The following is a 27,759-nucleotide window of genomic DNA, read 5'->3' as shown; positions in this document are numbered from 1 at the left end:
TGCAAGGCTTTCAGGCACAAGGCCACTGACTCAGCAAAATTGTTAGTTTACTCCCTCTCATAACTTTGGTCTTTGTTTGTAATGTGTACGAGGTAACTTTGTTAGGTCTCCCTGAGCGGGGGTACGTTTATTTTTAATATTACTCCATTTTTGCTGACAAAGCAGAAAGTTTTCTATGAGAATGGGTAGCTTGTCAGGGTTTGCCAAAACCATGTCACCTTTATTGTTTTTGATAAAAGAGCACCATGAAATGAAATGAAAATATCTTTGTTGCTAGGGTGTTGGTGTCATTTCCCCTTGTTTTTGGCAGGCTTAGTGACTCCATAATCCAATGAGGCTACTTTTGAAGAACTTCTGAAATGAAAAAGCTAAGCCTATCCCATAAATACTTCAATATGGCCTTGTGTTACGGCTGGTCGCAAGGGGGATGTTTGACGACGCAACAATGATCATTACTTAATATCTTAATACCCCAATCTAATATTCCTCGTCATTAATTGCAACCAAACTTTTATGGCCCAATAAAACCAGAGCTCATTTCAGTGAAACCTATTCTCTTGGTAGCAGATCGTTTTATGCTCGGTAACTGAAAGTTACTGCCCGAAACACTGTACTAAAGAAATGAGCTGTTGATATAGCCCCTCTGTCCATTTCATAGCAGCCTTTTATCTGCGTCCAAGATGACGCCGTAAAAAGATGGGACAATTCCAGCTGTCAAACTATATCATACCTCTCCTCACTCAGCTCCGCTCATGTATAACGGAGTCATCATTCCTCAAAGGGGCGATCTGTAATCGCTACATCCGTGATATATACCCATTGATTTTTGAAGAATATAACATGCCTCGTGAGCTTAGTTCAAACTGTCGTACCCCCATCAGAGCCCAAAATACAACACTGTTTAACTCCACTGTTCGTAAACAACGCAGCTGTAAACACACACTGTATAGCCTCAAAACATGATTCAAAATATACATTTGCAATCACGGATGGTCAGTCCTTCCATCCATACCTATTCCTATGAATTTGAAAGTGGTTACATTTCTCCAGCCACACCAAACAGCTGAGTGACGTGAACCGCTGTGTTATTGTTACTGCAGATTGACCTTTTCAGAAAAATGTTGCCTGTCACACACTGTTCACACACCGGTGGAACACTAGTGTCAAACAAGAGGAAAATGAAGAGGGGAAATAACTCATTTCTCCAGTGCCTGACGAGGACAATCATATATACAGGGGAGATAAAAATCTAATCGGCTGTTTGGCAGTGATCTCACAAATTGTGTGTGTGTGTGTGTGTTTGTGTGTATTGGCAGGTGATAAGCACCCAACTAAACACTAACCCTGTCAGCCAGCCTGTGAGTGCTGTGGGCTGTGTTAGTAACTTCAGATAGGGTCTATTGTGGAGCCCCTCTCAGAGCAGAGGTCTGCAGTGGAAAGTGTTGTAGTGACTGGCAGGAGGGCTCTTCTTCTGGGAGAGAGGTTGGGTCAGGGCCGCAGTTTGGAGCCTGTTCAGGGCCCTGTAATTGGGCTCTCTGTGGTGGAGGGCTCTTCTGGGATATAGGATGGGTGGGGAGACAATGAGCTGGGCATTGCTCTTTGAGAGGTCCAGGAAGAGGGGGCGCCTGGAACGACAAGGTAACTCTTCAACCGCTGGGAAAGACAATCATGACAGAATAATGAGAGCGAGAGAGCGCGCGCGAGAGAGAGAGATGGACCTGAACTGCACCTGAACATGACTACAGAGAAGAGCCCCTGTCAAAGAGCTCAGAGAGGTGGGGGAAACTCCAACCCCAAGAGCAAGATATTCAGAGACACAGAGAGAGTCTGAGTCGCTCAGAGTCAGAGCATGAGGGGGAATAAGACCTAAAATGAACACCTGACATGTCTATTTCGCCAGCCACGTTGGCGGGTGGTCAGGGCTCCACAGTGCAAGCATTTCACTTGCATTCGCCAATAAAAATAGAGTTAAAAGCCAAGTGTGATCACATACAGCAAAATAAATGCTGCAGTAGCCGTTTTCAAAGTGTTTCTGTCGTTTCGTTTCATAGCTGGTAGATAATCACACAAAGAACTACAAATCCTATAATATCCCATCACGTGCAACAACACTGCCTGTGCTGAAAAAGTGCTGCGCACAGGCATAAAATGTACAGTGTTAAATAACAATATTATGTGAGAACAATATTTTTGTGAACAAATGTTTTATTTTATCGTTATAATAAGGTTGGTGCCAACATGTGAAAATCGATGTGGAAACGTGGTAATCTGTTGCAGCTCAAGTCAACGACAAAACCCACAATGCAATGCTTTCTCTAAGGGCTTGCTAGCTAGCAAACGTAGCTACACACAATAAAACCAAAGTTAACATCGGCATGTGAAGTAGCTAGTTAGCTGTAAAATCGCCTAAACAAACTGCACTATCAACTTAGGACTCTACAATCTCACCATGTTCAACCGGCAGAGTTTGACATTTGCAACGCCACCATGCGACGCACCCTGGAGTGAAGAGGCAGACAAATAGGAGAAATGTGCTAGACCTTCTCTTTAAATTACACATTTCTCCAGGTAGGAATATTGCAAAAATATGATCAGTGGCTCATTTGAAGACAACCTCTCGCATTATGACATCGGCCAGTATTGAAACCTGACATGTATGATACTGTAGATGTTTTTGTGATCTCAAAGTCCTATTCCTTTTAACTTCCAGTGTAGTGAGATGCTTCATACCAGCACGAATTTATGCCTGCTTGAACAGCAATAGCTCAGATACACATGAAAACATGAAAATTACCCAGGGAATCGATAACATCGCTCAAAATGGGTGACTCTTTCCTTTAAAGGGGCAACTGAATTTTTTTTGGTCTCATCAGTGATATTTTGATTAAAAGACTGAGGTCACAAATAAAATGAAATAGCATTGGGCAATATACCACATAATTAGTAATACATTTCTTGTTTTAGAAGCATGTTCATCTGATTTTGGAGGGGAGGTTTAGGTGTAATTATGGAGCAAAAACATTTTGGCTAGTAAAACATCTGAGTGGCTGGTCAATTTTTAAATCTAACGTTACCTGCCACAGAGTGGCTGGTGGAACAAAAAGTTAGTTCCAGGCCCCGAATAGGACAGCGAAAGAGAGGCAGAAAGTAGATGAAGAGAGAGTGAGAAAGAGCATACAAGAGAGTACGGGACAGAGGGAGACAGTTCTCCGACACTCAGCTCACCTGACGAGGTCGCTGGGCTTCTTGAAGCTCTTGGGGCAGAAGTTACAGCAGTTGGCGAACTTGGGCTCCGTCTCCAGCTCCACCGCCTTGTCCTTGATCTCGCTGATGCGGTCGCGCTCCGCCGCCGACTGGGCCAGCACCTTCTCCGACACCGACGCCTCGTCACCAGGGTCATTCTTGGCCAGCTCCTCCGCCTGCTCCTCCGTGAAGGTTATGATGTTGGCCCGGTTCCTCTTCATCACGGTCTGCTCGCCCTCCTCTTCCTCCTCGCCGTCCTCATCCTCCAGCCCTGCGAGGGGAGAGACATTATAGGAGGAAAGGATACACACGCTCCTTAAGTGTCACTCAACATCACGGCCACGGCTCGAACTCAGACCTGGTCCCATTTCAGCTGCATTTCGAAATAATTGCCGCTTGTCAATATAAGCTCGTCAGGCAGAATAGAATCAAATAGAATATTACTAAAAGTGCTCACTCTATATGGAAGCAGACCAGCTAAATCAAGTATTTCAAATATTTGGAAAGCGTATGTGACCACGGTCTGCTTTAACTGTTATGTAATCATGGCTGATTGCCTTTTTCCAGGGGTGTGAAACTCATTTTCTTTCCCAAATTCTTTCTTTGCAGAGATCTGGAGGGCCAAAATGAAAATGGTGTATATTGCCTCGGTGTCAAAATCCACATAAAACCTCACAAAAGCTGATACTCATTTTATCTTTGTCCCTTTTCTGACAAAATGTGCAAGACTGCATCTTTAAAAAGAGCATATCTCTACAGAGTATACTCTACATGACCAGAAGTATGTGGACACCTGCTTGTCGAATATCTCATTCCAAAATGATGGGCATTAATATGGAGTTGGTCCCCCTTTGCTGATATAACAGCCTCCACTCATCTGTGAAGGCTTTCCACTAGATGTTGGAACATTGTTGCGGGGACTTGCTTTCAGTCAGCCACAAGAGCATTAGTGAGGTCAGGCACTGATGGTGGGTAATTAGGCCTGGCTCGCAGTCCGCGTTCCAAATCATCGCTAAGGTGTTCGATGGAGTTGAGGTCAGGGCTCTGTGCAGGCCAGTCAAGTTCTTCCACACGGATCTCGACAAATCATTTCTGTATGGACCTCGCTTTGTGCACAGGGGCATTGTCCTGCTGAAACAGGAAAGGGCATTACCCAAACTGTTTCCACAAAGTTGGAAGCAGAGAACCGTCTAGAATGTCATTGTATGCTGTAGCGTTAAGATATGCTCCTAGACGTTTCCACTTTACAATAACAGCACTTCCAGTTCACCGGGGCAGCTCTAGCAGGGCAGAAATTTTACAAACTGGCTTGTTGGAAAAGTGGTATCCTATGACGGTGCCACATTGAAAGTCACTGAACTCTTCAGTAAGGCCATTCTACTGCTAATGTTTGGCTATGGAGATTGCATGACTTTGTGCTCGATTTTACACACCTGTCAGCAATGAATCCACTAATTTGAAGGCGTGTCCACATTCTTCTGTATATAGTGCTCTGTACCCATATAATTAAATATAACACTGACCAATATGGCTGTCATTATCAGCAAATCTAGAGCTAAACAGATTTATGACACTAGCCACTAAATACAAATGTAATGGTCACATACACATATTTAGCAGATGTTATTGCGGGTGTCGCGAAATGCTTGTCTAGTGTATATCTCTATGGCAATGTCCCAAATACCTCTCCTTCCTCCCTCAGTGTGCACTTGTTCACTTCCCTTCACTGATTTGGAAGGAAATGACTGGTATAAGAAATATCATAGAAACTCCTACTAGCCCATACCTACACCAATCCAATGCTTTTAGATTTGTGGGAGGTAGTGAGCGAATACACACTTTAGGAGAAAGGAGATATTATTGGGACTGTGTCTGTACCTCTGTCCACTTCGGCGTGGTCCTTCTTCAAGTGCTTCCTATACAGCACGCTGTTGCGGAAGCTGTCCTCACACATGTGACACTTGTAGGGCTTCAGGTGGACGACCATGTGGCGGTTCAGACTGCCGTTGGTGGTGAAGGAAGTGTCACACATGTTACACTTATAGGCCTTCACTCCTAGGAGCGGGAGCAAAGGAGATGAAAATATAAATAACTATATGTTTCATCAGTGTGTTGACCAATAAAGCTTTTGGTTTCCACAGAGGTGGAAAAAGTACCCAATTGTCATACTTGAGTAAAAGTAAAGATACCTTCATAGTAAAATACTACTTGAGTAAAAGTATAAAAGTATTTGGTTTTTAAATATACTTAAGTATCAAACGTAAATCATTTCAAATTCCTTATATTAAGCAAACAAGACGGCGGGATATCATTAAAAATACATTTATTTAAGGGGCTAATTTACAAACAAAGCATTTGTGTTTAGTGAGTCTGCCAGATTAAAGGCAGTAGGGATGACCAGGGATGATATCTTGATAAGTGTGTGAACTGGGTCATTTTCCTGTCTTGCTAAGCATTCAAAATGACGAGTACTTTTGGGTGTCAGGGAAAATGTATGAAGTAAAAAGTACATTATTTTCTTTAGGAATGTATTGGAGTAAAAGTTGTCAAAAATTGAAATAGTAAAGTAAAGTACAGATGCCCCACCTCCCGAGTGGCGCAGTGGTCTAAGCATCCGGGTTAGGGGAAGGTTTGGCCGGGGGAGCTTTACATGGCTCATCGCGAATTAGCGACTCCTTGTGGCGGGCCAGGCACCTGCAGGCTGACCTTGGTCGTCAGTTGAACAGTGTATCCTCTGACACCTTGGTGCGGCTAGCTTCCGGGTTAAGCGAGCGGTAAACCCTCTTAAGGATCGGTGTCCAACCATCGGGACGGTTGAGCTAACTTGCGCTAATGTGATTAGCATGACGTTGTAAGTAACAAGAACATTTTCCAGGACATAGACATATCTTTAATGGGCAGAAAGCTTAAATTCTTGTTAATCAAACTGCACTATCCAATTTACAGTAGCTATTACAGTAAAAACATACCATGCTATTGTTTTAGGAGAGTGCACAGTTATGTACTTGACCAATAAGGCATATTTGAGCAGACTTGATACAACATTTTCAACAGAAATGCAATGGTTCATTGGATCAGTCTACAATTTTGCACATACACTGCTGCCATCTAGCAGCCAAACTCTGAATTTCACCTAGAGTCTAAGTCAGATAATGGCCTTTCTCTTGCTTTTCAAAGATGGAACAAAAAAAATACATAAGAACATGTTTTTTTCTTTGTATTATCTTTTACCAGATCTAATGTGTTATATTCTCCTACATTAATTCCACATTTCCACAAACGTCAAAGTGTTTCCTTTCAAATGATATCAATAATATGCATATCCTTGCTTCAGGTCCTGAGCTACAGGCAGTTAGATTTGGGTATGTCATTTTAGGGGGAAAAAAGGGGTATGATCCAAAGCGCGGTTTGGCGGGTCATGTTTCAGAGGACGCATGACTCAAACTTCGCTTCCCGAGCCTGATGGGGAGTTGCAGCGATGAGACAAGATCGGGGGTAAAATACAACAACCAAAAAATACAGATACCCCAAAAAACGAATTAAGTAGTATTTTAAAGCATTTTTACACCACTGGGTATCCCAAAACATTTGTGGCTATAGTATTATGTAATTTCTCTCCACAACACAGCTGCAGAGCCACGAGAGAGAAACAATTATGACATCGATATTTGACGGTCGTACGTGAACGAACAGAATTCGTCAAATTTGCTTCTCCTACGAGAGGCGCGGGTCTGGGTCGGTGAGATAAATAGCGTGCCATTTTAACTACGCATGCAGTGTTGAGGTACACTGTTCGTACCTGTGTGTGTGTTGAGGTGGGACTTGAGGACCCCTGCTGAGACGAAGCATCGGCCACAAATGTTGCAGCAGTAGGGTTTCTCGCCGGTGTGGGAGCGCACGTGTTGCTTCAGATGGCTGGACTTCTTAAACGGTTTATTACACATGGTGCACCTGGGGGGAATCAAAACACACAGGTCGTGTTCATTAGGAATCAAACTGAAGAAAACAGGCTAAAACAGGGAGGGACTAACTGACCACCAAAGGGAAACACTCATTTGGTCTGTTGCAAAAAACATTTTCCATTGCGTGCCCTAATGAACACGGCCATGATATAATAGAGACGGTCTGTTTCCGTCAATGAGATGTGTATCAATAAAGCTCCTATCAAAAGTCACAAATCATCAGATAACAATAGCGACAACAGGAATCATTTCAAAGTTCCACCACCGATTCACAAAGAAAGCTGAGGTTCATAAAAGTACATCAGACTTTTTGTGAAGAGTGGAATAATTGAAAAGCAAACATTTCCTTGGAAAGGTCACTAACTCAGCCCTATGGCATCTGTTTGTGCTTTCTGTTTGGAAGGCGTGAGTTAATTGTGAGTTATGTGTTGAATCTCCACTACTATGTCTGCGTTGGCCTTTAGAATGAGACAGAGAGATCATCTCCCCATAGATATGAGGTGTATGTGTATACTTATCTAAACAGAAATGTGGAGTCTAATTTTGATACATATACAGGAACTCCATACAGAGCATTACACCCAAACTGAAGTCACACCATTCCAGACACTATACTCTTTTCTCACTGCTAAAACATTAGTCTTGATTACATCCGTGTCGTACCTGAAGGAGAAAGTTCAGTAGGTCACAATCTCAAATACACATTCTCTTCCCATATCTATCTAGGTCGTCCTTTCTCTTGTTTTGTCTATACCGCTAGTCGTTTCAGCCTAGACCGGCACTAATAATGCATCGTGTGCTGACGTGGCAGGGATTTCATAAGTATTTATTTTTTGCATCCGTTCTGAGTGCCATGGGGAACAACAGAGGCAAAGCTGAATAAAAGCATGACGCATTACTCAGTCCACTTGCCGTCCCGATCTCGGCTTCCACAACGCAACAACATCAGTGGCCAGTGTCCTCCGCCTACATCTGACGCACAAGTTAGTTGGAAAACTAAGAGCTTGTGGCAACACAAGCTGCCACCGTCACCTCCACAGACATCTGACGCACACGTTCGTCACAAAACAAAAAAGCTTGTAGCAACAAGCTGCCACAGTCACCTTTACAGACAGGAAGCTAGCAGAGTTAAAGTTAACTCATTGTCTGCTTGGGGAGTCTGCCTTGGTCAAAAGTAGTGCACTAGATAGGGAATAGGGTGCCATTTGGGACACAGTTATTTAGTTGCGCAAATTCTAAATAAACAAATTGAAAGCTAGTGGTAGTGGGGCTTCGAGGAACTTAACAAACGGCTTTAGAAAGAAGGAGACAAAGACTTGACTGTATGAGCGGGAGTGTTGTGCGGTGGTAGAAAAAAAAAAAACAACAGCTTGATTCTAAAAAGACCCGAATATGATTTATGTGTCGCTCTCAAAATGGTCACGGTATCAGCGGACAATGACAGCAACGGAGGTGCAATTCTGATAGTGTTATCGTAGCTTCGCATTCCTCGGTGTCGACTGCTAATGCTGTTCACAGCCCTAGAGCACAACGGTTGATAAAGGTGCTAAACAGTGTTATCTACCGACGAGCCGGGAACCTCAAACAATGACAGAACGTAAATGTATCTATTACTTGCCGAAAGTTATAGGGCTCGGTCTCGCTTGCTCACACACATTTACATTTTAGTCATTTAGCAGAGGCTCTTATCCAAAACGACTCACCGGAGTGAGCGCATACGTTTTTCATACTAATCCCCGTGGAAATCGAACCCACAACTATTGCTATCACCATGCGCTACCAACTGAGCCACACCGCACACATACGCATGCAGACACACACACACACGTGTACATACAGACACACACCTGTAAGCCCTCTTGCTGTTGTCCTCGCTGTCTTCTGGGTCTTGGTAGTCTTGCGTCTGGTCGGACAGCTGGAGGTCTCCTTGGCTAGTCTCCTGGAGCAGGCCACTTGTCTAAACAGAAATATACGCAACCATTAATGAACTACATTGTGATTAATCACTGAATACAAAATAACTTCTTGACAATATGCTATACAGTTTATTTGAATGGACTACTTAAGGATACAATTAATTCAGCTGTTTTCGGCTTGATAGAACACCTGCTAAATTAGGGTGGCAAAACAGGCTCTGAGACGGCTTCTATCCCCAAGCCATATGTCTGCTAAATAGCCAGACTGCTAAATAGTTCATTAAATGGTACCCAAACTATCTGCACGAACCCTACGCACACTCACTAGACTTTGTATACACACCATATACACACAATCACACACTACACTGTCACTCCCACGCAAATCCCTCACTCAAACACCACACACACATTACGCAGACTTTTAGACACATCATTTGCTGCTGCTACTCTGCTCTTCATTTTACGCTTATTATTATTATCTATCCGGATGCCTGGTCACTTTACCCTGCCTTCATGTACATATCTACCTCAAGTACCTCTGCACATTGACCTGGTACTCCCTGTATATAGCTCCCATCTTGTGTATTTAATTGAATTTTGTGTTAGTTCATTTTTGATTTATTCTAATTTTGTAAAACTCTGCATCGTTGGGGAAGGTTTGTAAGCAGCCAATCCACTGTAAAGTCTACACCAGTTGTATTCGACACGTGTGATAAATAACATTTCATTGGACATTTCCCAAAGTCCCTGGGTTTTTCAGGAACCCCTACGGGAGGGTTTTCTAAGAACTTTGGGGACATTTTTCCCCCCCACTCTACATAGAGCCAATGCCACCGCTATGATGGTGAGATGGAAGCCCCCTTGGGAAGGTGTGGAGGTAGAGGCTGACGGTGCTGGACTCCCCACCTCTTGGCTGGGCACATGGAGCAGGTTCTGGGGGTGGTAGCTGGAGGACAGGGCCTGAGACTCCAGGGTGCTGGAGTCCTGGAGCTGCTGCACCGTGGAGAACTGGGCCTGGGCATAGCCGTCCGCGGTGATGGTGAAACCTGCAGGAGGACACAAAAGGGGTACAGTCAGCACTACAGCATGCAATGGGTTAACCCTGTACGAGCACTTAATGGGACCCTAGCAACTCTAAAGGAGGGTGTACAGTGCATTCGCAAAGTATTCGGACCACTTGACTTTTTCCCACATTTTGTTACGCCTTATTCGAATGTATTATTCTTCTTAATTTTTTTTTTACTTAACTGACTTGCCTAGTTAAATAAAGGTTAAGAACAAATTCTTGTTTACAAAAGACAGCCTACCGGGGAACAGAGGGATAACTGCCTTGTTCATGGGGCAGAACGACAGATTTTACCTTGTCAGCTTGGGGATTCAATCCAGCAACCTTTTGGTTACTGGTCCAACGCTCTAACCACCAGGCTACCTGCCACCCCTATTAATAAAAAAAACGAAATTTTAAAAAATCCTCATCAATCTACACACTATACCCCATAATGACAAAGCGAAATCTGGGTTTTAGACATTTTTGCTAATTTACTTAAGTATTCAGACCCTTTGCTATGAGAAATTGAGCTCAGGTGCATCCTGTTTGCATTGATTATCCTTGAGATGTTTCTACAACTTGGAGTCCACCTGTGGTAAATTCAATTGACTGGACCTGTCTATATAAGGTCCCACAGTTGAACGTGCATGTCAGAGCAAAAATCAGGCCATGAGGTCGAAGGAAATGTCTGTAGAGCGCAGACATCAGTGTCGAGACATAGATCAGGGGAACGGTACCAAAAGAATTCTGCAGCATTGAAGGTCCCCAAGAACACAGTGGCCTCCATCATTCTTAAATGGAAGAAGTTTGGAACCACCAAGACTCTTCTTTTGGGGACCGAGTGACGCAGTGGTCACTCGGTGATGCAGCATCGCAGTGCTAGAGGCGTCACTACAGACCCGGGTTCGATAAAAAAATCAGAGCTGACCGCCCGGCAAAACTGAGCAATCGGAGGAGAAAGGGGGATACCTAGTCAGTTGTACAACTGAATGCCTTCAACTGAAATGTGTCTTCCGCATTTAACCCAACCCCTCAGAGAGGTGCGGGGGCTGCCTTAATCGACATCCATGCCCAGGAAACAGAAGGGCCTTGGTCAGGGAGGTGACCAAGAACCCGATGGTCAATCTGACAGAGCTCCAGACTTCCTCTGTGGAGATTTTACCTTGGTAGAGCCTTTATGGTAGAGTGGCCCCACGAAAGCCACTCCTCAGTAAAAGGCACATGACAGCCCGCTTGAAGTTTGCATAAAAGCCACCTAATGACTCTCAGACCAGGAGAAACAAGATTCTCTGGTCTGATGAAACCAAGAATCACCTCTGGAGGAAACCTGGCACCATCCCTACGGTGAAGCATGGTGGTGGCAGCATCATGCTGTGGGGATGTTTTTCAGCGGCAGGGACTGGGAGACTAGTTAGGATCTAGGGAAAGATGAACTCAGCAAATTACAGAGAGATCCTTGATAGAAACCTGCTCCAGAGAGCTCAGGACCTCAGACTGGGGTGAAGGGTCACCTTCCAACAGGACAACGACCCTAAGCACACAGCCAAGACAACGCAGGAGTGGCTTCGGGACAAGTCTCTGAATGTCCTTGAGTGACCCAGCAAGAGCCCAGACTTGAACCCGATCTCTGAAAAAAACTGAAAATAGCTGTGCAGCGATGCCGCTTCCCAGCCAACCTGACAGAGCTAGAGAGGATCTGAGTACTTACGTAACAGTGATATTTCAGTTTATATTGTTAATACATTTGCAAAAATGTCAAAAAAATCTGTTTTTGCTTTGTCATTATGGGGTATTGTGTGTAGATTGATAAGGGGAAACAAATATTGAATACATTTTAGAATAAGGCTGTAACGTAAGAAAATGTGGAAAACACAAGGGGTCTGAATACTTTCCAAATGCACTGTATACACATGTGGAAGCTTGAAATCGAAGGACGGGCTCATTGTCATGGCTGTAAGGGAATGAATGTGTTTGATACCGTTCCAATCATTTTAATTCCAGGAACCGGTCCTCTGATTTCTTCCCCCACAAGCCTCCACTGGTACACAGCTTGAACCTTAGAATATATGAATTGTTTACAGAGATAGAAGTGGATTTGAAAAGCCTATTAAGGATACAACTCACACTTCCCAACAGGAGATGCACCACAGCACGAAATGAGTTAACCCTGTACATCTGGATATCTGGCTTGGCCAAATTAGGAGGAGGACATTAACTAATGACTTACTGCAAACATGACATGGCTAAAAGTGGGATTGGAAAAGTTCCTCAAAAGCTAATTAAGGATCGCAACGACTCATCCTCCTACAACGCGCCATTAACAGACTGATGCTTCCAGGGCCCACGCCGCCAGTCTGTGCGCGCGTGTGGACGAAGACTGTGCAGGAAACGTCCTGTGCCACCAGTCGGATTGTCTTCAGGTGCAAATTAGGGGACTCTCTGAACCACACAGTCATTCATTAAAGCTCCACTCACTGATATTGATGAACGGCCACGGTTCGTTAAAATGCTGGCAGACGGCAGAGAGAAGTTCCCGGATTTTTCTAATAATTCCTTACTTTCCTTCTTGAAAAGAACAAGAGAGGAGAGGAAATGCGTTGAAGTCCACCTGGTGGAGTGTCACACACATGCTAATGAGAAACACAGACACACACACACACACACATCAATATCCTCCCTGCTGTCGGTCTCGGGTTTATTTACGACATCAAACGTTTTACTTTATCAAAAACTATACAGAGAGTATAGGGTGGCCTTGGATGTGGCAGGAAAACCTGTCGAAAGAGAACGTGTTCTAGTGTTTGATGCACCTCTGTAGGAGGGGGAGAGCATATTGCTGTGGGCAATAGAGGCTGGATGCAATCGTTACGGAGACAAAAGGTTAGGCTACCCATTGTGAAAATGTTACATCTGATGTGCCAAGCAGATGCTTTCTGACAGTTCTCGCTGTAAATGGGCTCTTCTCAGCCAGAGGTCAGCGGTAACCATGGCGTTTGTCCATTACACTGGGTTGAGACAGCCGCGGGCTGCCAACGTGTGTGTGTGTGTGTGTGTGTGTGTGTGCATAATTTACCCCGGGTTAACTCACAGACATTGTTAAATGTACCGAGAGAAAGGTTTGTATGCATGCAGTGTGTGTTTTTGTGTGTACGTGCATGAGTTACCTTGAGTAAGTGCTTGCTGGTCAAAGCCAGGCTGCGGGAGTGTCTGTGTCTCAAACTGGCTAATATTCTGAGGCAGAGCATGCTGGGTAGTCACAAAGGTGTCTGGAGTCAGAGGGGGAAAGATACGAGGACAGAGGAACAAAGCCGGTTAGTCTGGGTAGACTGTGTAAATAAAAGACCAAAGTATTACGATTCACTTAAAAACGTCTGCATTGGACCTTTATCTTAATATCAAATAATTACTGTCATTTTTTCCCAATGAAAAATGGTCAAAAAGAAACAAAACCCAAAATACTGTAGCTTCTTAGCAAAGAAACATTTCTCAAGCAAGAAAAAAAACAAAAAAACATTTTGCTAGGACTTGTATGGGAGTGATTTGAGTGGGGAGGGGAAAACAGAAAATGGGCACTTATCGGCAGAGAAGTTTGGAACTCTTTCTTATTGGTCTATTAACTAATTTACCGCATGGTGATGTCAACATGGAAGGCAAAAACTCCCTCCCACCAAAATAGGCAGAAAGTTCAGCTCAAACAGCTCTTACACTAGGTCATTATCATAATTTTCACACTATTATTCCAACCTCATAGTGTGGAAATATATATAAAGCACAGAAAAATCACGCTTTCGACTGCTCTAGGCCATTAAAGCAACACAGCACGCAGACAGCAACAAGAGAGCAAGCCAAGGTTCAGTAGTCAAATTGGGGTTCATCTTTAATTTGCTGTCGGTCTTTGGACCCCAGGCTGAATATCAAGCACAAAGCACTGGAGAACTAGAGATGCTTCACGTAGATTCTTCACTGAGAGGAATTATAGACTATTGAACTCAGATGGTTAAATTCGGCCAGTTCTAACGTGCATGGGGTTTCAATTCAAACATTATAGATGGCAATCAGGATTACCCTCGAAACAGAGGTTTCTAACATCCATGGTCTATCCTGGCAAAATGAAAGTCATATGAACATATTTTTTGAAAGTTGAGATTGAGAGTCTAGAGAGAAAGGTCACTAATCAAGTCTCCATTTCCGTTTGCCCTCTAGTTTTTCGAATGGCAAAAAGACTGCCACTGACAATAGTGACCTTTCTTGAAGGCAGACAGGCGACCTGTCCTCTGGAGTAACAACCTGATTCCAGTTTGCTGACCTTTGATCCGTCTAAAGCTCCCCAGTCCCAATCACTGTCACACTGTGATACTCAGACTGCATTCCAAGTGGCTCCCTATTCCCTATATAGTGCACTACCTTTGACAAGAGCCCTATGTGGCACCGCAGAGACCAAGAATACTATCCTACCCCATCTGAGATGGAGACAGGGGGGGGTAACTTTAGAGACTTTCCTGTAGACTCAAACAGCCTCTCTATGTCGACTGTTCTTTGGCATTTAACCGAGGCAGACATGATATGACAAGGACATTTTGTAGTTCGAAGGTTCAACTGTAAAGTTGTGGCAAAAAAGTTTTGAGAATGACACAAATATTAATTTTCACAAAGTTTGCTGCTTCAGTGTCTTTAGATATTTTTGTCAGATGTTACTATGGAATACTGAAGTATGATTACAAGCATTTCACAAGTGTCAAAGGCTTTTATTGACAATTACATGAAGTTGACGCAAAGAGTCAATATTTGCATTGTTGACCCTTCTTTTTCAAGACCTCTGCAATCCGCCCTGGCATGCTGTCAATTAACTTCTGGGCTACATTCTGACTGATGGCAGCCCATTATTGCATAATCAATGCTTGGAGTTTGTCAGAATTTGTGGGGTTTTGTTTGTCCACCCGCCTCTTGAGGATTGACCACAAGTTCTCAATGGGATTCAGGTCTGGGGAGTTTCCTGGCCATGGACCCAAAATATCAATGTTTTGTTACCCGAACCACTATCACTTTTGCCTTATGGCAAGGTGCACTATCATGCTGGAAAAGGCATTGTTCGTCACCAAACTGTTCCTGGATGGTTGGGAGAAGTTGCTCTCAGAGGATGTGTTGGTACCATTCTTCATTCATGGCTGTGTTCTTTGGCAAAATTGTGAGTGAGCCCACTCCCTTGGCTGAGAAGCAACCCAACACATGAATGGTCTCAGGATGCTTTACTGTTGGCATTACACAGGACTGATTGTAGCGCTCACCTTGTCTTCTCCGGACAAGCTTTTTTCCGGATGCCCCAAACAATCGGAAAGGGGATTCATCAGCGAAAATGACTTTTCCCCAGTCCTCAGCAGTCCAATCCCTGTACCTTTTGCAGAATATCAGTCTGTCCCTGATGTTTTTCCTCGAGAGAAGTGGCTTCTTTGCTGCCCTTCTTGACACCAGGCCATCCTCCAAAAGTCTTCGCCTTATTGTGCGTGAAGATGCACTCACACCTGCTTGCTGCCATTCCTGAGCAAGCTCTGTACTGGTGGTGCCCCAATCCCGCAGCTGAATCAACTTTAGGAGACGGTCCTGGCGCTTGCTGGACTTTCTTGGGCGCCCTGAAGCCTTCTTCACAACAATTGAACCGCTCTCCTTGAAGTTCTTGATGATCTGATAAATGGTTGATTTAGGTGCAATCTTACTGGCAGCAATATCCTTGCCTGTGAAGCCCTTTTTGTGCAAAGCAATGATGACTGCACATGTTTCCTTGCAGGTAACCATGTTTGACAGAGGAAGAACAATGATTCCAAGCACCACCCTCCTTTTGAAGCTTCCAGTCTGTTACTTGAACTCAATCAGCATGACAGAGTGATCTCCAGGTCTGTCCTCGTCAACACTCACACCTGTGTTAACGAGAGAATCACTGACATGATGTCAGCTGATCCTTTTGTGGCAGGGCTGAAATGCAGTGGAAATGTTTTTTGGGGGATTCAGTTCATTTGCATGGCAAAGAGGGACTTTGCAATTAATTGCAATTCATCTGATCACTCTTCATAACATTCTGGAGTATATGCAAATTGCCATCATACAAACTAAGGCAGCAGACGTTGTGAAAATTAATATTTGTGTCATTCTCAAAACCTTTGGCCACGACTGTACAGGTAACTGCAAAAAAAAAGAAAAGTAACACCAACATAAAGTGTCTTAATAGGGTGTTGGGCAACCACGAGCTGCAAAAACAGCATCAGTGCACCTTGGCTTATATTCTACAAGTGTCTGGAACTCTATTGGAGGGATGCGACACCATTCTTCCACAATAAATTCCATAATTTGGTGTTTTGTTGATGCAGTCTCAGGCGCCACTCCAGAATCTAAATAAGTGTTCAATTGGGTTGAGATCTGGAGACGGACACACCAATGAGTCTCCATTGGTCCGCTAGTTTTGGAGTGACGGTTTGTCTTAATCCAATCAATGAACATGAGACAGGCTTTTTTTCTATTGCCTACTTAAGTAGACGGTCTGACGACACCACTACGCTCCAAATCTTCCCCCCTGCATGTTCTGAACATGGGGAACCAGTTACTAACACCTGCGCCGAACGTTGTGCAACAGGTAATTCATATGTTTACCTAAGTAGTTCGAAGAGTCCGAACCAGTGACACATCAAATTATTGATTGGGCTAAGACGAACTGTCACTCCAAAACTAGCGGACCAATGGAGACTCATTGTCTACGCCTCCCTCTAAACCCCGCTCTTCACGGAAAAATAATGCCAAAACTCGCAATCGAAAAGACTGGCAGTGAAAGCAAAGAAACAGACATCAAAAGCAGAGATATGAGTAGCGTAACCAAAAGGTAGTACATGCCGGCAAGAGTGTAGGCAAAATGTATTCAATAGGATTGGTTGCTGGGAAAGTTTCACCGAAAATGATTTTTGCATATGTTTTCAAAAAAAAATTATGCATTTGTCATAGTTTGGCTCTCGCTTTAAAATTATTTGCTTATAAGTTTTTGCATTTTGATGTCTTATTTTTGTTTAGAATTCTATACATTTTGCCTTCAAATGTTTGGTTTTTGATTTCAACATACTTCACCCGTTCTCGAAAATACAACGTTTACATTGTCAACTTTATTTTTCATGTTCACGATTTATTTTATTTTGAAATCAATACACATGGTGTGAAATTGACCCCATTGATGTGGCAGCAGGCCTATAAAGTTATGGCATGTTTGTCATCGACATTAAAAGACTATGTTCAAGATCAGACTGCCGTCAGACTGCACCGAATCACTGATCTGCCAATCACCACGCGTCCCTAATAACTACGTTTTACGTGTTCAAGACCAGTGAGTCTGTGCCTTGTCTAAACTGATGCCTTCTAACACGCTGACACTCTTACCCTCTTCCTGTCCCAGGGGCTGGTCACTCAGCTGGGTCTCCAGCGACACCTGTTGGCCGCCGTCCACCACCTGCGCCTGGCCCAGTTCCAGCATGCCCTGCTGCTCCGAGCCCACCGTGGGAGGAGCCTCCTGCTGTAGGGTGCCATCCTCCAACTCCACCTGCAGGTCGTGGGTCACGGTGGTGCCATCCATGGGGTCGTCCAGCGGCGAGGGCTCCGGGTTCTGCTGTTGGTGGAGCTGCTGGGCCAACTCATACCTGGGAGGGGGAATGGGGAGGTGGATTCAGGTTGCTTTTACTACTTTGACCTACAAAACAAACAGAAATCAGCCATTTTTTATGGAAAGATTTGACATCTAGAGATTTAGAGTCGAGAAAGATTCAATTTCACACAAATTTCAGCAATGTGACAATAACCAAATTGGGAGAGCGACGCAGTGCTCGCCACTTAGCTAGCCAGTATTATTGATCACATGCCCTGAATTAGGGCCTGTAGTTTTTCCTTTTTCCACCTGGTCAGATCACATGACCTGAAACAACTCTGTGCCCGACAACACATGAGCATTACTAACCTGTGGGTCTTCATGTGCTTCCTGCAGTTGGGTGAGGACTTGAAGGTCTTCTGGCAGTAAGGGCACATGTAGGGCCGCATGTCGCTGTGGGTGGTCATATGGCGGCGCAGGCTGCCGCTGGTGGTGAACGTGGTGTCACAAATCAGGCACTTGTAGGCCTTGAGGCCCGAGTGGGTCCGGATGTGGGCCTTCAGCACCCCCGAGGAGGCAAAGCCCTTACTGCACTGGACACACTTGTACGGCCTCTCTCCCGTGTGAGACCTGATGGAAGATGACCTAACAATGTTAATCGCATGAGACAGACCGTGCATTCAGGAAGTATTCAGACCCCAAGACTTTTCCCACATTTTATTATGCTACAGCCTTATTCTAAAATGTATTTAAAAATATATATATCCTCAATCTACACACAATACCCCATAATGACAGGTTGAAGATATTTTTGCAGAGTTATTACAAATAAAAAACAGAAAAACTTAAAATTGAGCTCAGGTGCATCCTGTTTCCATTGATCATCCTCAGAAGTTTCTACAACTTGAAGTACACCTGCAGTAAATTCAATTGATTGGACATGATTTGGAAAGGAACACACCTGTCTATATAAGGTCCCACAGTTGACAGGGCATGTCAGAGCAAAAACCAAGCCCCGAGGTCGAAGGAATTGTCAGTAGACCTCCGAGACAGGATTGCGTCGTGGCACAGATCTGGGGAAGGGTACCAAAAAATGTCAGCAGCATTGAAGGTCCCCAAGAACACAGTGGCCTCCATCATCCTTAAATGGAAGAAGTTTGGAACCACTAAGATCTTCCTAGAGCTGACTGCCCAGCCAAACTGAGAAGGGCCTTGGTCAGGGAGGTGACCAAGAAGTTGATGGTCACTCTGACAGAACTCCAGAGTTCCTCTGTGGAGATGGGGGAACCTTCCAGAAGGACAACCATCTCTGCAGCACTCCACCAATCAGGCTTTTATAGTAGAGTGGCCCCTTAATAAGGACTCTCAGACCACGAGAAACAAGATTCTCCGGTCTGATGAAACCAAGATTGTACTCATTGGAATGAATGCCAAGCATCACGTCTGGAGGAAACCTGGCACCATACCTACAGTGAAGCATGGTGGTGGCACCATCATGCTGTGGGGATGTTTTTCAACGGCAGGGACTAGGAGACTAGTCAGGACAGAGGGAAAGATGAACAGAGCAAAGTACAGAGATGAAAACCTGCTCCAGAGCACTCAGGACCTCAGACTGGGGCGAAGGTTCGCCTTCCAACAGGACAACGACCCTAAGCACACAACCAAGACAACGCAGGAGTTGATTCGGGACAAGTCTCAATGTACTTGAGTGGCCCAGCCAGAGCCCGGACTTGAACCTGATCGAACATCTCTGGAGACACCTGCTGTGCAGTGATGCTCTCCATCCAACCTGCCAGAGCTTGAGAGGATCTGCAGAGAAGAATGCAGGTGTGATACAGGTGTGCCAAGCTTGTGGCGTCATACCCAAGAAGACTCGAAGCTGTAATCGCTGCCAAAGGGGATTCAACAAAGTACTGAGTAAAGGGTCTGAATACTTATGTAAATGTGATATTATTATTTTATTTTTTTTATACATTTGCAAAAATTTCTGACAACCTGTTTTTGCTTTGTCATTATGAAGTTTTGTGTGTAGATTGATGAGGGGGGAAAAACAATTAAATCCATTTTAAAATAAAGCTGTAAGGTAACAAAATGTGGAGAAAGTCTAGGGGTCTGAATACTTTCCGAATGCACTGTATCATCACAAGAACAGAAAGGCCACAAGAACGTTTTGATCCGCAAAGGATTTTCCTCTGGTCATATCACAAACACTTTGCATATCAACCCTGGGTATAGTAGAATGTTATGAATGTAATGTTATAGGTGATGTTATGACTGGGTGTGTTATGGTCTGAGTCAATGGCTCAAATGAGGAAGAATAATTAGTTCTATACATGTCAAGGGACTCGAACTTGCAAATCTTTAAAAAAAAACAGTAAACAGTCCTGCTCTGAAGTAAACAGACACGAGGGAATACAGAACGTCAATCTCAGATAGGCTGAGCAGAGCAGGGAAGGCAACGTCGTTATTAAGGTTAACTTTTGTTTCCTTGTTTATCGAGACTGTGACCTTTATTAAATAGGCTGTTACTTTTCTTTTCCCCACAGTAGTAAAACGAAGAAACATTTTAGTCAAGGGGAAGATTCGATGTGTCAGCCCAAAGGGCAAAACGACATCTTGAGAATCAATGAATATCGCTCGGCAATTACACCTTGTAGCCCCAAACTTCAATCTCCCATTTTTCTCATCCTAAGAAAAAACTCAGAAACTGAATGCAATACTCATTGTAGAGGGATTTTTCCCTGTGGTAAATGGCGGGATGACATTTTCCAGATACATTTGCTAGTTAATGGACCTATAATGACTTAGGCTACTGAAAACAAAAATAAGACCTATCCATCACTGTGACATTACACGTTATTCCTGACAACAACCTGGAGATTAAACCAGACAAAATAAAATGGCCTGTCACACATTTTAGTCATTTAGCAGACCGCTCTTATACAGAGCAACTTACAGGAGCAATTACTGTTATGGTTACTGGCCCAACGCTCTTATCCACTAGGCTACCTGCCGCCCCACACTACATCTGAATATTTCTCTCCCCCTCTCTGTCCCTAAATCCCCTCAGAGAGGAAAGCATGTACAGAGGAAAAAGATCTAACTGGCCTGTCCTATCATAAACCAGGCCCGCAGGGCATAGACAATAGACATTAGCCAGACCTGGGTTCAAATAGTATTTGTTTTCTATACTTTAAATACACTACATGACCAAAAGTATGTGGACACCTGCTAGTTTAACATCTAATTGCAAAATAATTGCTGCTATAACAGCCTCCACTCTTCTGGGAAGGCTTTCCACTAGATGTTGGAACATTGCTGCGGGGACTTTCTTCCATTCAGCCACCAGAGCATTAGTGAGGTTGGGCACTGATGTTGGCCAATTTTGCCTGGCTCGCAGTCCGCGTTCCAATTCATCCCAAAGATGTTCGATGGGGTTGAGGTTAGGGCTCCGTGCAGGCCAGTCAAGTTATTCCACACCGATCTCGACAAACCATTTGTATGGACCTCTCTTTGTGCACAGGGGTATTGTCATGCAAAAACAGGAAAGGGCCTTCCCCAAACTGTTGCCACAAAGTTGGAAGCACAGAAACGTCTAGAATGTAATTGTATGCTGTAGCGTTAAGATTTCCCTTCAACGGAACTAAGGAGCCCAGACCATTATTCCTCCTCCACCAAACTTTACAGTTGGCACTATGCATTGGGGCAGGTAGCGTTCTCCTGGGCATCCGCCAACCCCGATTCGTCCGTCGGACTGCCAGATTGTGAAGTGTGATTCATCACTCCAGAGAACGCGTTTCCACTGCTCCAGAGTCCAATGGCGGCAAGCTTTACACCACTCCAGCCGATGCTCGGCATTGCGCATAGTAATCTTAGGCTTGTGTGCCACTGTGCGGCCATGGAAACCCATTTCATGAAGCTCCCGACTAACAATGATTGTGCTGACGAGGCAGTTTGAAACTATGTAGTGAGTGTTAGAACCGAGGACAGACAATTCTTTATGCGGTATGAGCTTCAGCACTCCGCGGCTCCTAGACATTTCCACTTCACAATAACCGCACTCACGGTTGACTGGGGCAGCTCTAGCAGGGTAGAAATTTGACGAACTGACTTGTTGTAAAGGTGGCATCCTATGACGGTGCCACGTTGAAAGTCATGGGCAATGGGCGTGGCTGAATCCACAAATTTGAAGGGGAGTCCAAGTACTTTTGTATACACTACCGTTCAAAAAGTTTGGGGTCACTTAGAAATGTCCTTGTTTTTGAAAGAAAAGCAAATTTTTTGTCCATTAAAATAACATCAAATTGATCAGAAAAACAGTGTAGACATTGTTAATGTTGTAAATGACTATTGTAGCTGGAAACGGCAGATTTTTTAAGGAATATCTACACACGCGTAGAGGCCCATTATCAGCAACCATCACTCCTGTGTTCCAATGGCACGTTGTGTTAGCTAATCCAAGTTCATAATTTTAAAAAGGCTAATTAATCATTAGAAAACCCTTTTGCAATTATGTTAGCACAGCTGAAAACTGATGTCCTGACTAAAGAAGCAATACAACTGGCCTTCTTTAGACTAGTTGAGTATCTGGAGCATCAGCATTTGTGGCCAGAAACAAAGAACTTTCTTCTGAAACTCGTCAGTCTATTCTTGTTTTGAGAAATGAAGGCTATTCCATGCGAGAAATTGCCAAGAAACTACAACGCTGTGTACTACTCCCTTCACAGAAGAGCAAACTGGCTCTAACCAGAATAGAAAGAGGAGAGGGAGGCTCCGGTGCACAACTGAGCAAGAGGACAATTAGAGTGTCTAGTTTGAGAAACAGATGCCTTACAAGTCCTAAACTGGCAGCTTCATTAAATAGTACCCGCAAAACAACGTCAACAGTGAAGATGCGACTCAAGGATGCTGGCGTTCTAGGCAGGGTTGCAAAGAAAAAGCCATATCTCAGACTGGCCAATAAAAAGAAAAGATTAAGAACACAGACACAGGAAGACTGGAAAAAATTGTTATGGACAGACTAATCTAAGTTTGAGGAGTTCGGATCACAAAGAACAACATTAGTGAGAATGAACAGATGCTGGAGGAGTGCTTGACGCCATCTGTCAAGCATGGTGGAGGCAATGTGATGGTCTGGGGTGCTTTGGTTGAGGTAAAGTGCGAGATTTGTACAGGGTAAAAGGGATCTTTAAGAAGGAAGGCTGTCACTCCATTTTGCAACACCATGCCATACCCTGTGGACGGCGCTTAATTGAATTTCTTCCTACAACAGGGCAATGAACCAAAGCACAGCTCCAAATTATGCAAGAACTATTTATGGAAGAAGCAGTCAGCTGGTATTCTGTCTATAATGGAATGGCCAGCACAGTCACCGGATCGCAACACTATAGAGCTGTTGTGGGAGCAGATTGACCGTAGAAGTGCCCATCGAGCCAACCCAATTTGTGGGAGGTGCTTCAGGAAGCATGGGGTGAAATCTCTTCAGATTACCTCAACAAATTGACCACTTAGAATGCCAAAGGTCTGCAAGGCTGTAATTGCTCCAAATGGAGGATTCTTTGACAAAAACAAAGTTTGAAGGACACAATTATTATTTCAATTAAAAATCATTATTTATAACCTTGTCAACATCTTGACTATATTTCCTATTCATTTTGCAACTCATTTCATGTATGTTTTCATGGAAAGTGACCCCAAACTTATGAACCGTAGTGTATATAGTGTACTACTCTAGGCAGGCTCAATAAAACCCTCAAGGTATTTGAAAGAAAACAAATACTACTTGAACCCATGCGCCTGCCAGTGGCTCAAACCCTCTGCCATGTGCTGAGCCCTCCTCCCCCTGCCTCCTTGTCCATCCCCGGGCTCTGCTCAGCCCGGCTCATCCCTCTCGCATCAAATGAGGAGCTAATGCCCCTAAGCCACAGGGGTGGACTCTAACTCCACTGATAACAGCAGCTCAGCAGCTGTCTGACATGCTACAGCAGGCTTATCCCAGTGACAAGGTACAAGAGGATCTAAACTGAGGCGAAATATATAACTTCCTCTCACTACTATATATCCATGCACTGTATCAGAAATACATTTACTGGTATATGCCGGCTGCTTCAGAGAGGATGATATTTCTAAAGGAATAAATGTGAATACAAACTAAATGTGTGTGTGTGTGTGTGTGTGTGTGTGTGTGTGTGTGTGTGTGTGTGTGTGTGTGTGTGTGCTTGTATTACTATCCTCATGGGTACCGGAAATCCCCAAAAGTCCCCACTAGGATAGTAAAACAAGGAAAATTCTCCCTCGTGGGGACATTTCCAACAAGGACAAATCAATTTTAGGCCCCAGAAGGATAGTAAAACATATGCTGTGTGTGTGTCAAATCCATTTTTACTGGTCACATACACATGGTTAGCAGATGTAATTGCGAGTGTAGCGAAATGCTTGTGTGTGTGTGTGAGACACAGTACGTGTGTGTACGTGAGTGCGTATAGAGGATAGCTGTACCTAACGTGCTGCTTGAGGTGGCTGGATTTCTTATAGGCCTTGTTACAGCAGGGACACTTGTATGGCCGATCATTGTCCACCATCTCCAGGTACGTCTGAAAGACCAGGCGAGGGTTCTGGGACTGGATGAGACCTGGGGAGGGCAGGACAATATGAACAAAGTGCGTGTGTGTGTGCATGCGTGAATGTGAGGGAGCACGCGAGCATGCATGCGTTACCGAGGTCCGTGATGAGTATGGGCTCTTGCAGGGGGATATCAGGTAGAGGTAGGTTGCTCTTGGACACCTTGGTTCTGTGGATTTTGCGTGGGAACTTGTGCTTCTTCTGCTGCAGGCTCTTGAAGTGGGAGGCGATGTGTGTTTTTCTGTGGCCCGACGTACGGAAGATCTTGTCACAGTGAGGGCACGGGAACGGACGCAGACCTGACAACAAGAACATACACCTCAATTAGCACGTAGAATGAAATAACAATAACGAGAACAAACTGCGTCAGTTTTGAAATGGAAATGTATTCATGTCAGTTAAATCAAGAGACAAGCTAGAGAAAATGCTAACTTAAACAGTATCGTATTGAGTATGCCAAAAATCGATTTAACGTACCAATGTCTCCTGAGAGATGACATGAAAGACCTTCACTTTTTCTTTTCGTTTTTCAAGCGGCTATAGTACTGTTTGTCCATTTTGAAACGCCAAAGCCAGTATACAATTTCTCAGAATTGTCCAAATTAATCTACGATAACTCTAGAAATCTGTCATTCATTTTTACGTTTTTGACGAAGAGATCTTAAATCGCTCAATTTTACATCTAACTAGAATGTTTGGTGCAGTATTTTCCAATATTAGTTTTTTGAATGAAAACGAGTCATCTCTTTGAATGACAACAAAGGCTTTATTGAAGAATCCCTACTGTTGACCAATCACAGACGAAGGGGCGTAGACTCGCTTGACTCCGGCTGCCCGAACAACTGAAAAAAAACTCACCGAAGTCCAAAACGAGCAAAATGTTGTCATAACACAACTCTGGAAAAAATTAAGAGACCACTGCTAAATGATCAGTTTCTCTGCTTTTACTATTTATACAGTTGAAGTTGGAAGTTTACATACACTTAGGTTGTTTTTTCAACCCCTCCACAAATTTCTTGTTAAACTATAGTTTTGGCAAGGTGGTTAGGACATCTACTTTGTGCATGACACAAGTCATTTTCCCAACAATTGTTTACAGACAGATTATTTCACGGTATCACAATTCCAGTGGGTCAGAAATGTACATACACTAAGTTGACTGTGCCTTTAAACAGCTTAGAAAATTCCAGAAAATGATGTCATGGCTTTAGAAGCTTCTGATAGGCTAATTGACATAATTTGAGTCAATTGGAGGTGTACCTGTGGATGTATTTCAAGGCCTACCTTCAAACTCAGTGCCTCTTTGCTTGACATCATGGGAAAATCTAAAGAAATCAGCCAAGACCTCAAAAAAACTAATGTAGACCTCCACAAGTCTGGTTCATCCTTGGGAGCAATTTACAAACGCCTGAAGGTAGCACGTTCATCTGTACAAACAATAGTACGCAAGTATAAACAAATGCTCCAAAACCGGCATTAAAAAGCCAGACTACGGTTTGCAACTGCACATGGGGACAAAGATCATACTTTTTGGAGAAATGTCCTCTGGTCTGATGAAACAAAAATAGAACTGTTTGGCCATAATGACCACCTGACTCAGTTACATCAGCTCTGTCAGGAGGAATGGGCCAAAATTCACCGAACTTATTGTGGGAAGCTTGTGGAAGGCTACCCGAAACGTTTGACCCAAGTTAAACAATTTAAAGGCAATGCTACGAAATACCAATTGAGTATATGTAAACTTCTGACCCACTGGGAATGTGATGAAATAAATAAAAGCTGAAATAAATCATTCTCTCTACTATTATTCTGACATCTCACATTCTTAAAATAAAGTGGTGATCCTAACTGACCTAAGACAGGGAATTTTTACTAGGATTAAATGTCAGGAATAGTGAAAAATTATTTTAAATGTATTTGACTAAGGTGTATGTAAACTTCCGACTTCAACTGTAGGTATGTGTTTGGGTAAAATGAAAATGTTTGTTTAATTCTATAAACTACTGACAACATTTCTCTCAAATTCCAAATAAAAATATTGTCATTTAGAGCATTTATTTGCAGAAAATGACAACTAGTCAAAATAACAAAAAAGATGCCGTGTTGTCAGACCTCGAATAATGCAAAGAAAATAAAGTTCATAACCATTTTTATACAACACAATACTAATGTTTTAACTTAGGAAGAGTTCAGAAATCAATATTTGGTGGAATAAGCCTGATTTTCAATCACAGCTTTCACGAGTCTTGGAATGCTCTCCATCACCATCATTAAGTTTGCTGACGACAACAGTGGTAGGCCTGATCACCGACAACGATGAGACAGCCTATAGGGAGGAGGTCAGAGAACTGGCAGTGTGGTGCCAGGATAACAACCTCTCCCTCAACGTGAGCAAGTCAAAGGAGCTGATCATGGATTACAGGAAAAGGCGGGCCGAACAGGCCCCCATTAACATCGACGGGGCTGTAGTGGAGCGGGTCGAGAGTTTCAAGTTCCTTGGTGTCCACATCACCAACGAACTATCATGGTCCAAACACACCAAGACAGTCGTGAAGAGGGCATGACAAAACCTATTCCCCCTCAGGAGACTGAAAAGATTTGGCATGGGTCCCCAGATCCTCAAAACGTTATACAGCTGCACCATCGAGAGCATCCTGACCGGTTGCATCACCTCCTGGTATGGCAACTGCTCGGCATCTGACCGCAAGGAGCAACAGAGGGTAGTGCGTACGGCCCAGTACATCACTGGGGCCAAGCTTCCTGCCATCCAGGACCTATAAACTAGGCGGTGTCAGAGGAAGGGCCCAAAAAATTGTCAAAGACTCCAGTCACCTAAGTCAAAGACTGTTTTCTCTGCTACCGCACGGCAAACGGAACGCCAAGTAAGTCTAGGACCAAAAGGCTCCTTAACAGCTTCTACCCCCAAGCCATAAGACTGCTGAACAATTAATTAAATAGCCACCCGGACTATTTACATTGACACCCCCCCTTCCCATCCAATTGTTTTGTACACTTCTGCTACTCGCTGTTTATTATCTATGTATAGTCACTTCACCCCTACCAACATGTACAAATAACCTCAACTAACCTGTACCCCCGCACACTGACTCGGTACCGGTGCCCCCTGTATATAGCCTTGTTATTGTTATTTTATTGTGTTACTTTTTTTTTTATATATATTTTTTTACTTTAGTTTATTTGGTAAATATTTTCTTAACTCTTCTTGAACTGCACTATTGGTTAAGGGCTTGTAAGTAAGCATTTCACGGTAAGGTCTACACTTGTTGTATTCGGAGCATGTGACAAATAAAGTTTGATTTGATCCCTGTATCTTTGTAGTGACTGGGTGTATTG

General features: G+C 43.7%; 1 protein-coding gene across 3 annotated transcripts in view; it reads right to left on the bottom strand.

The window, feature by feature from the left end:
* Positions 1–27,759, bottom strand: part of LOC139564275 (zinc finger protein 236-like) — an 84,562-nt gene that overhangs the window by 23,937 nt on the left and 32,866 nt on the right. For 2 of the 3 annotated variants that reach the window (XM_071383657.1, XM_071383659.1), the window contains exons 11-20: positions 24,501–24,704; positions 24,283–24,415; positions 18,154–18,414; positions 17,583–17,839; positions 13,337–13,438; positions 10,031–10,170; positions 9,053–9,162; positions 7,043–7,194; positions 5,122–5,298; positions 3,226–3,514 (exon numbers count right to left, since the gene is read on the bottom strand). In XM_071383657.1, coding sequence (XP_071239758.1) covers positions 3,226–3,514; positions 5,122–5,298; positions 7,043–7,194; positions 9,053–9,162; positions 10,031–10,170; positions 13,337–13,438; positions 17,583–17,839; positions 18,154–18,414; positions 24,283–24,415; positions 24,501–24,704 — 1,825 coding nt within the window. The remainder of the gene's footprint in view (positions 1–3,225; positions 3,515–5,121; positions 5,299–7,042; positions 7,195–9,052; positions 9,163–10,030; positions 10,171–13,336; positions 13,439–17,582; positions 17,840–18,153; positions 18,415–24,282; positions 24,416–24,500; positions 24,705–27,759) is intronic. The other variant, XM_071383658.1, reaches the window with a different exon arrangement.

This window comes from Salvelinus alpinus, chromosome 35 (genome assembly GCF_045679555.1).
Source record: "Salvelinus alpinus chromosome 35, SLU_Salpinus.1, whole genome shotgun sequence".
In the NCBI taxonomy this organism is placed as follows: Eukaryota; Metazoa; Chordata; class Actinopteri; order Salmoniformes; family Salmonidae; genus Salvelinus; species Salvelinus alpinus.
This window is presented reverse-complemented; position numbering and strand designations above follow the sequence as displayed.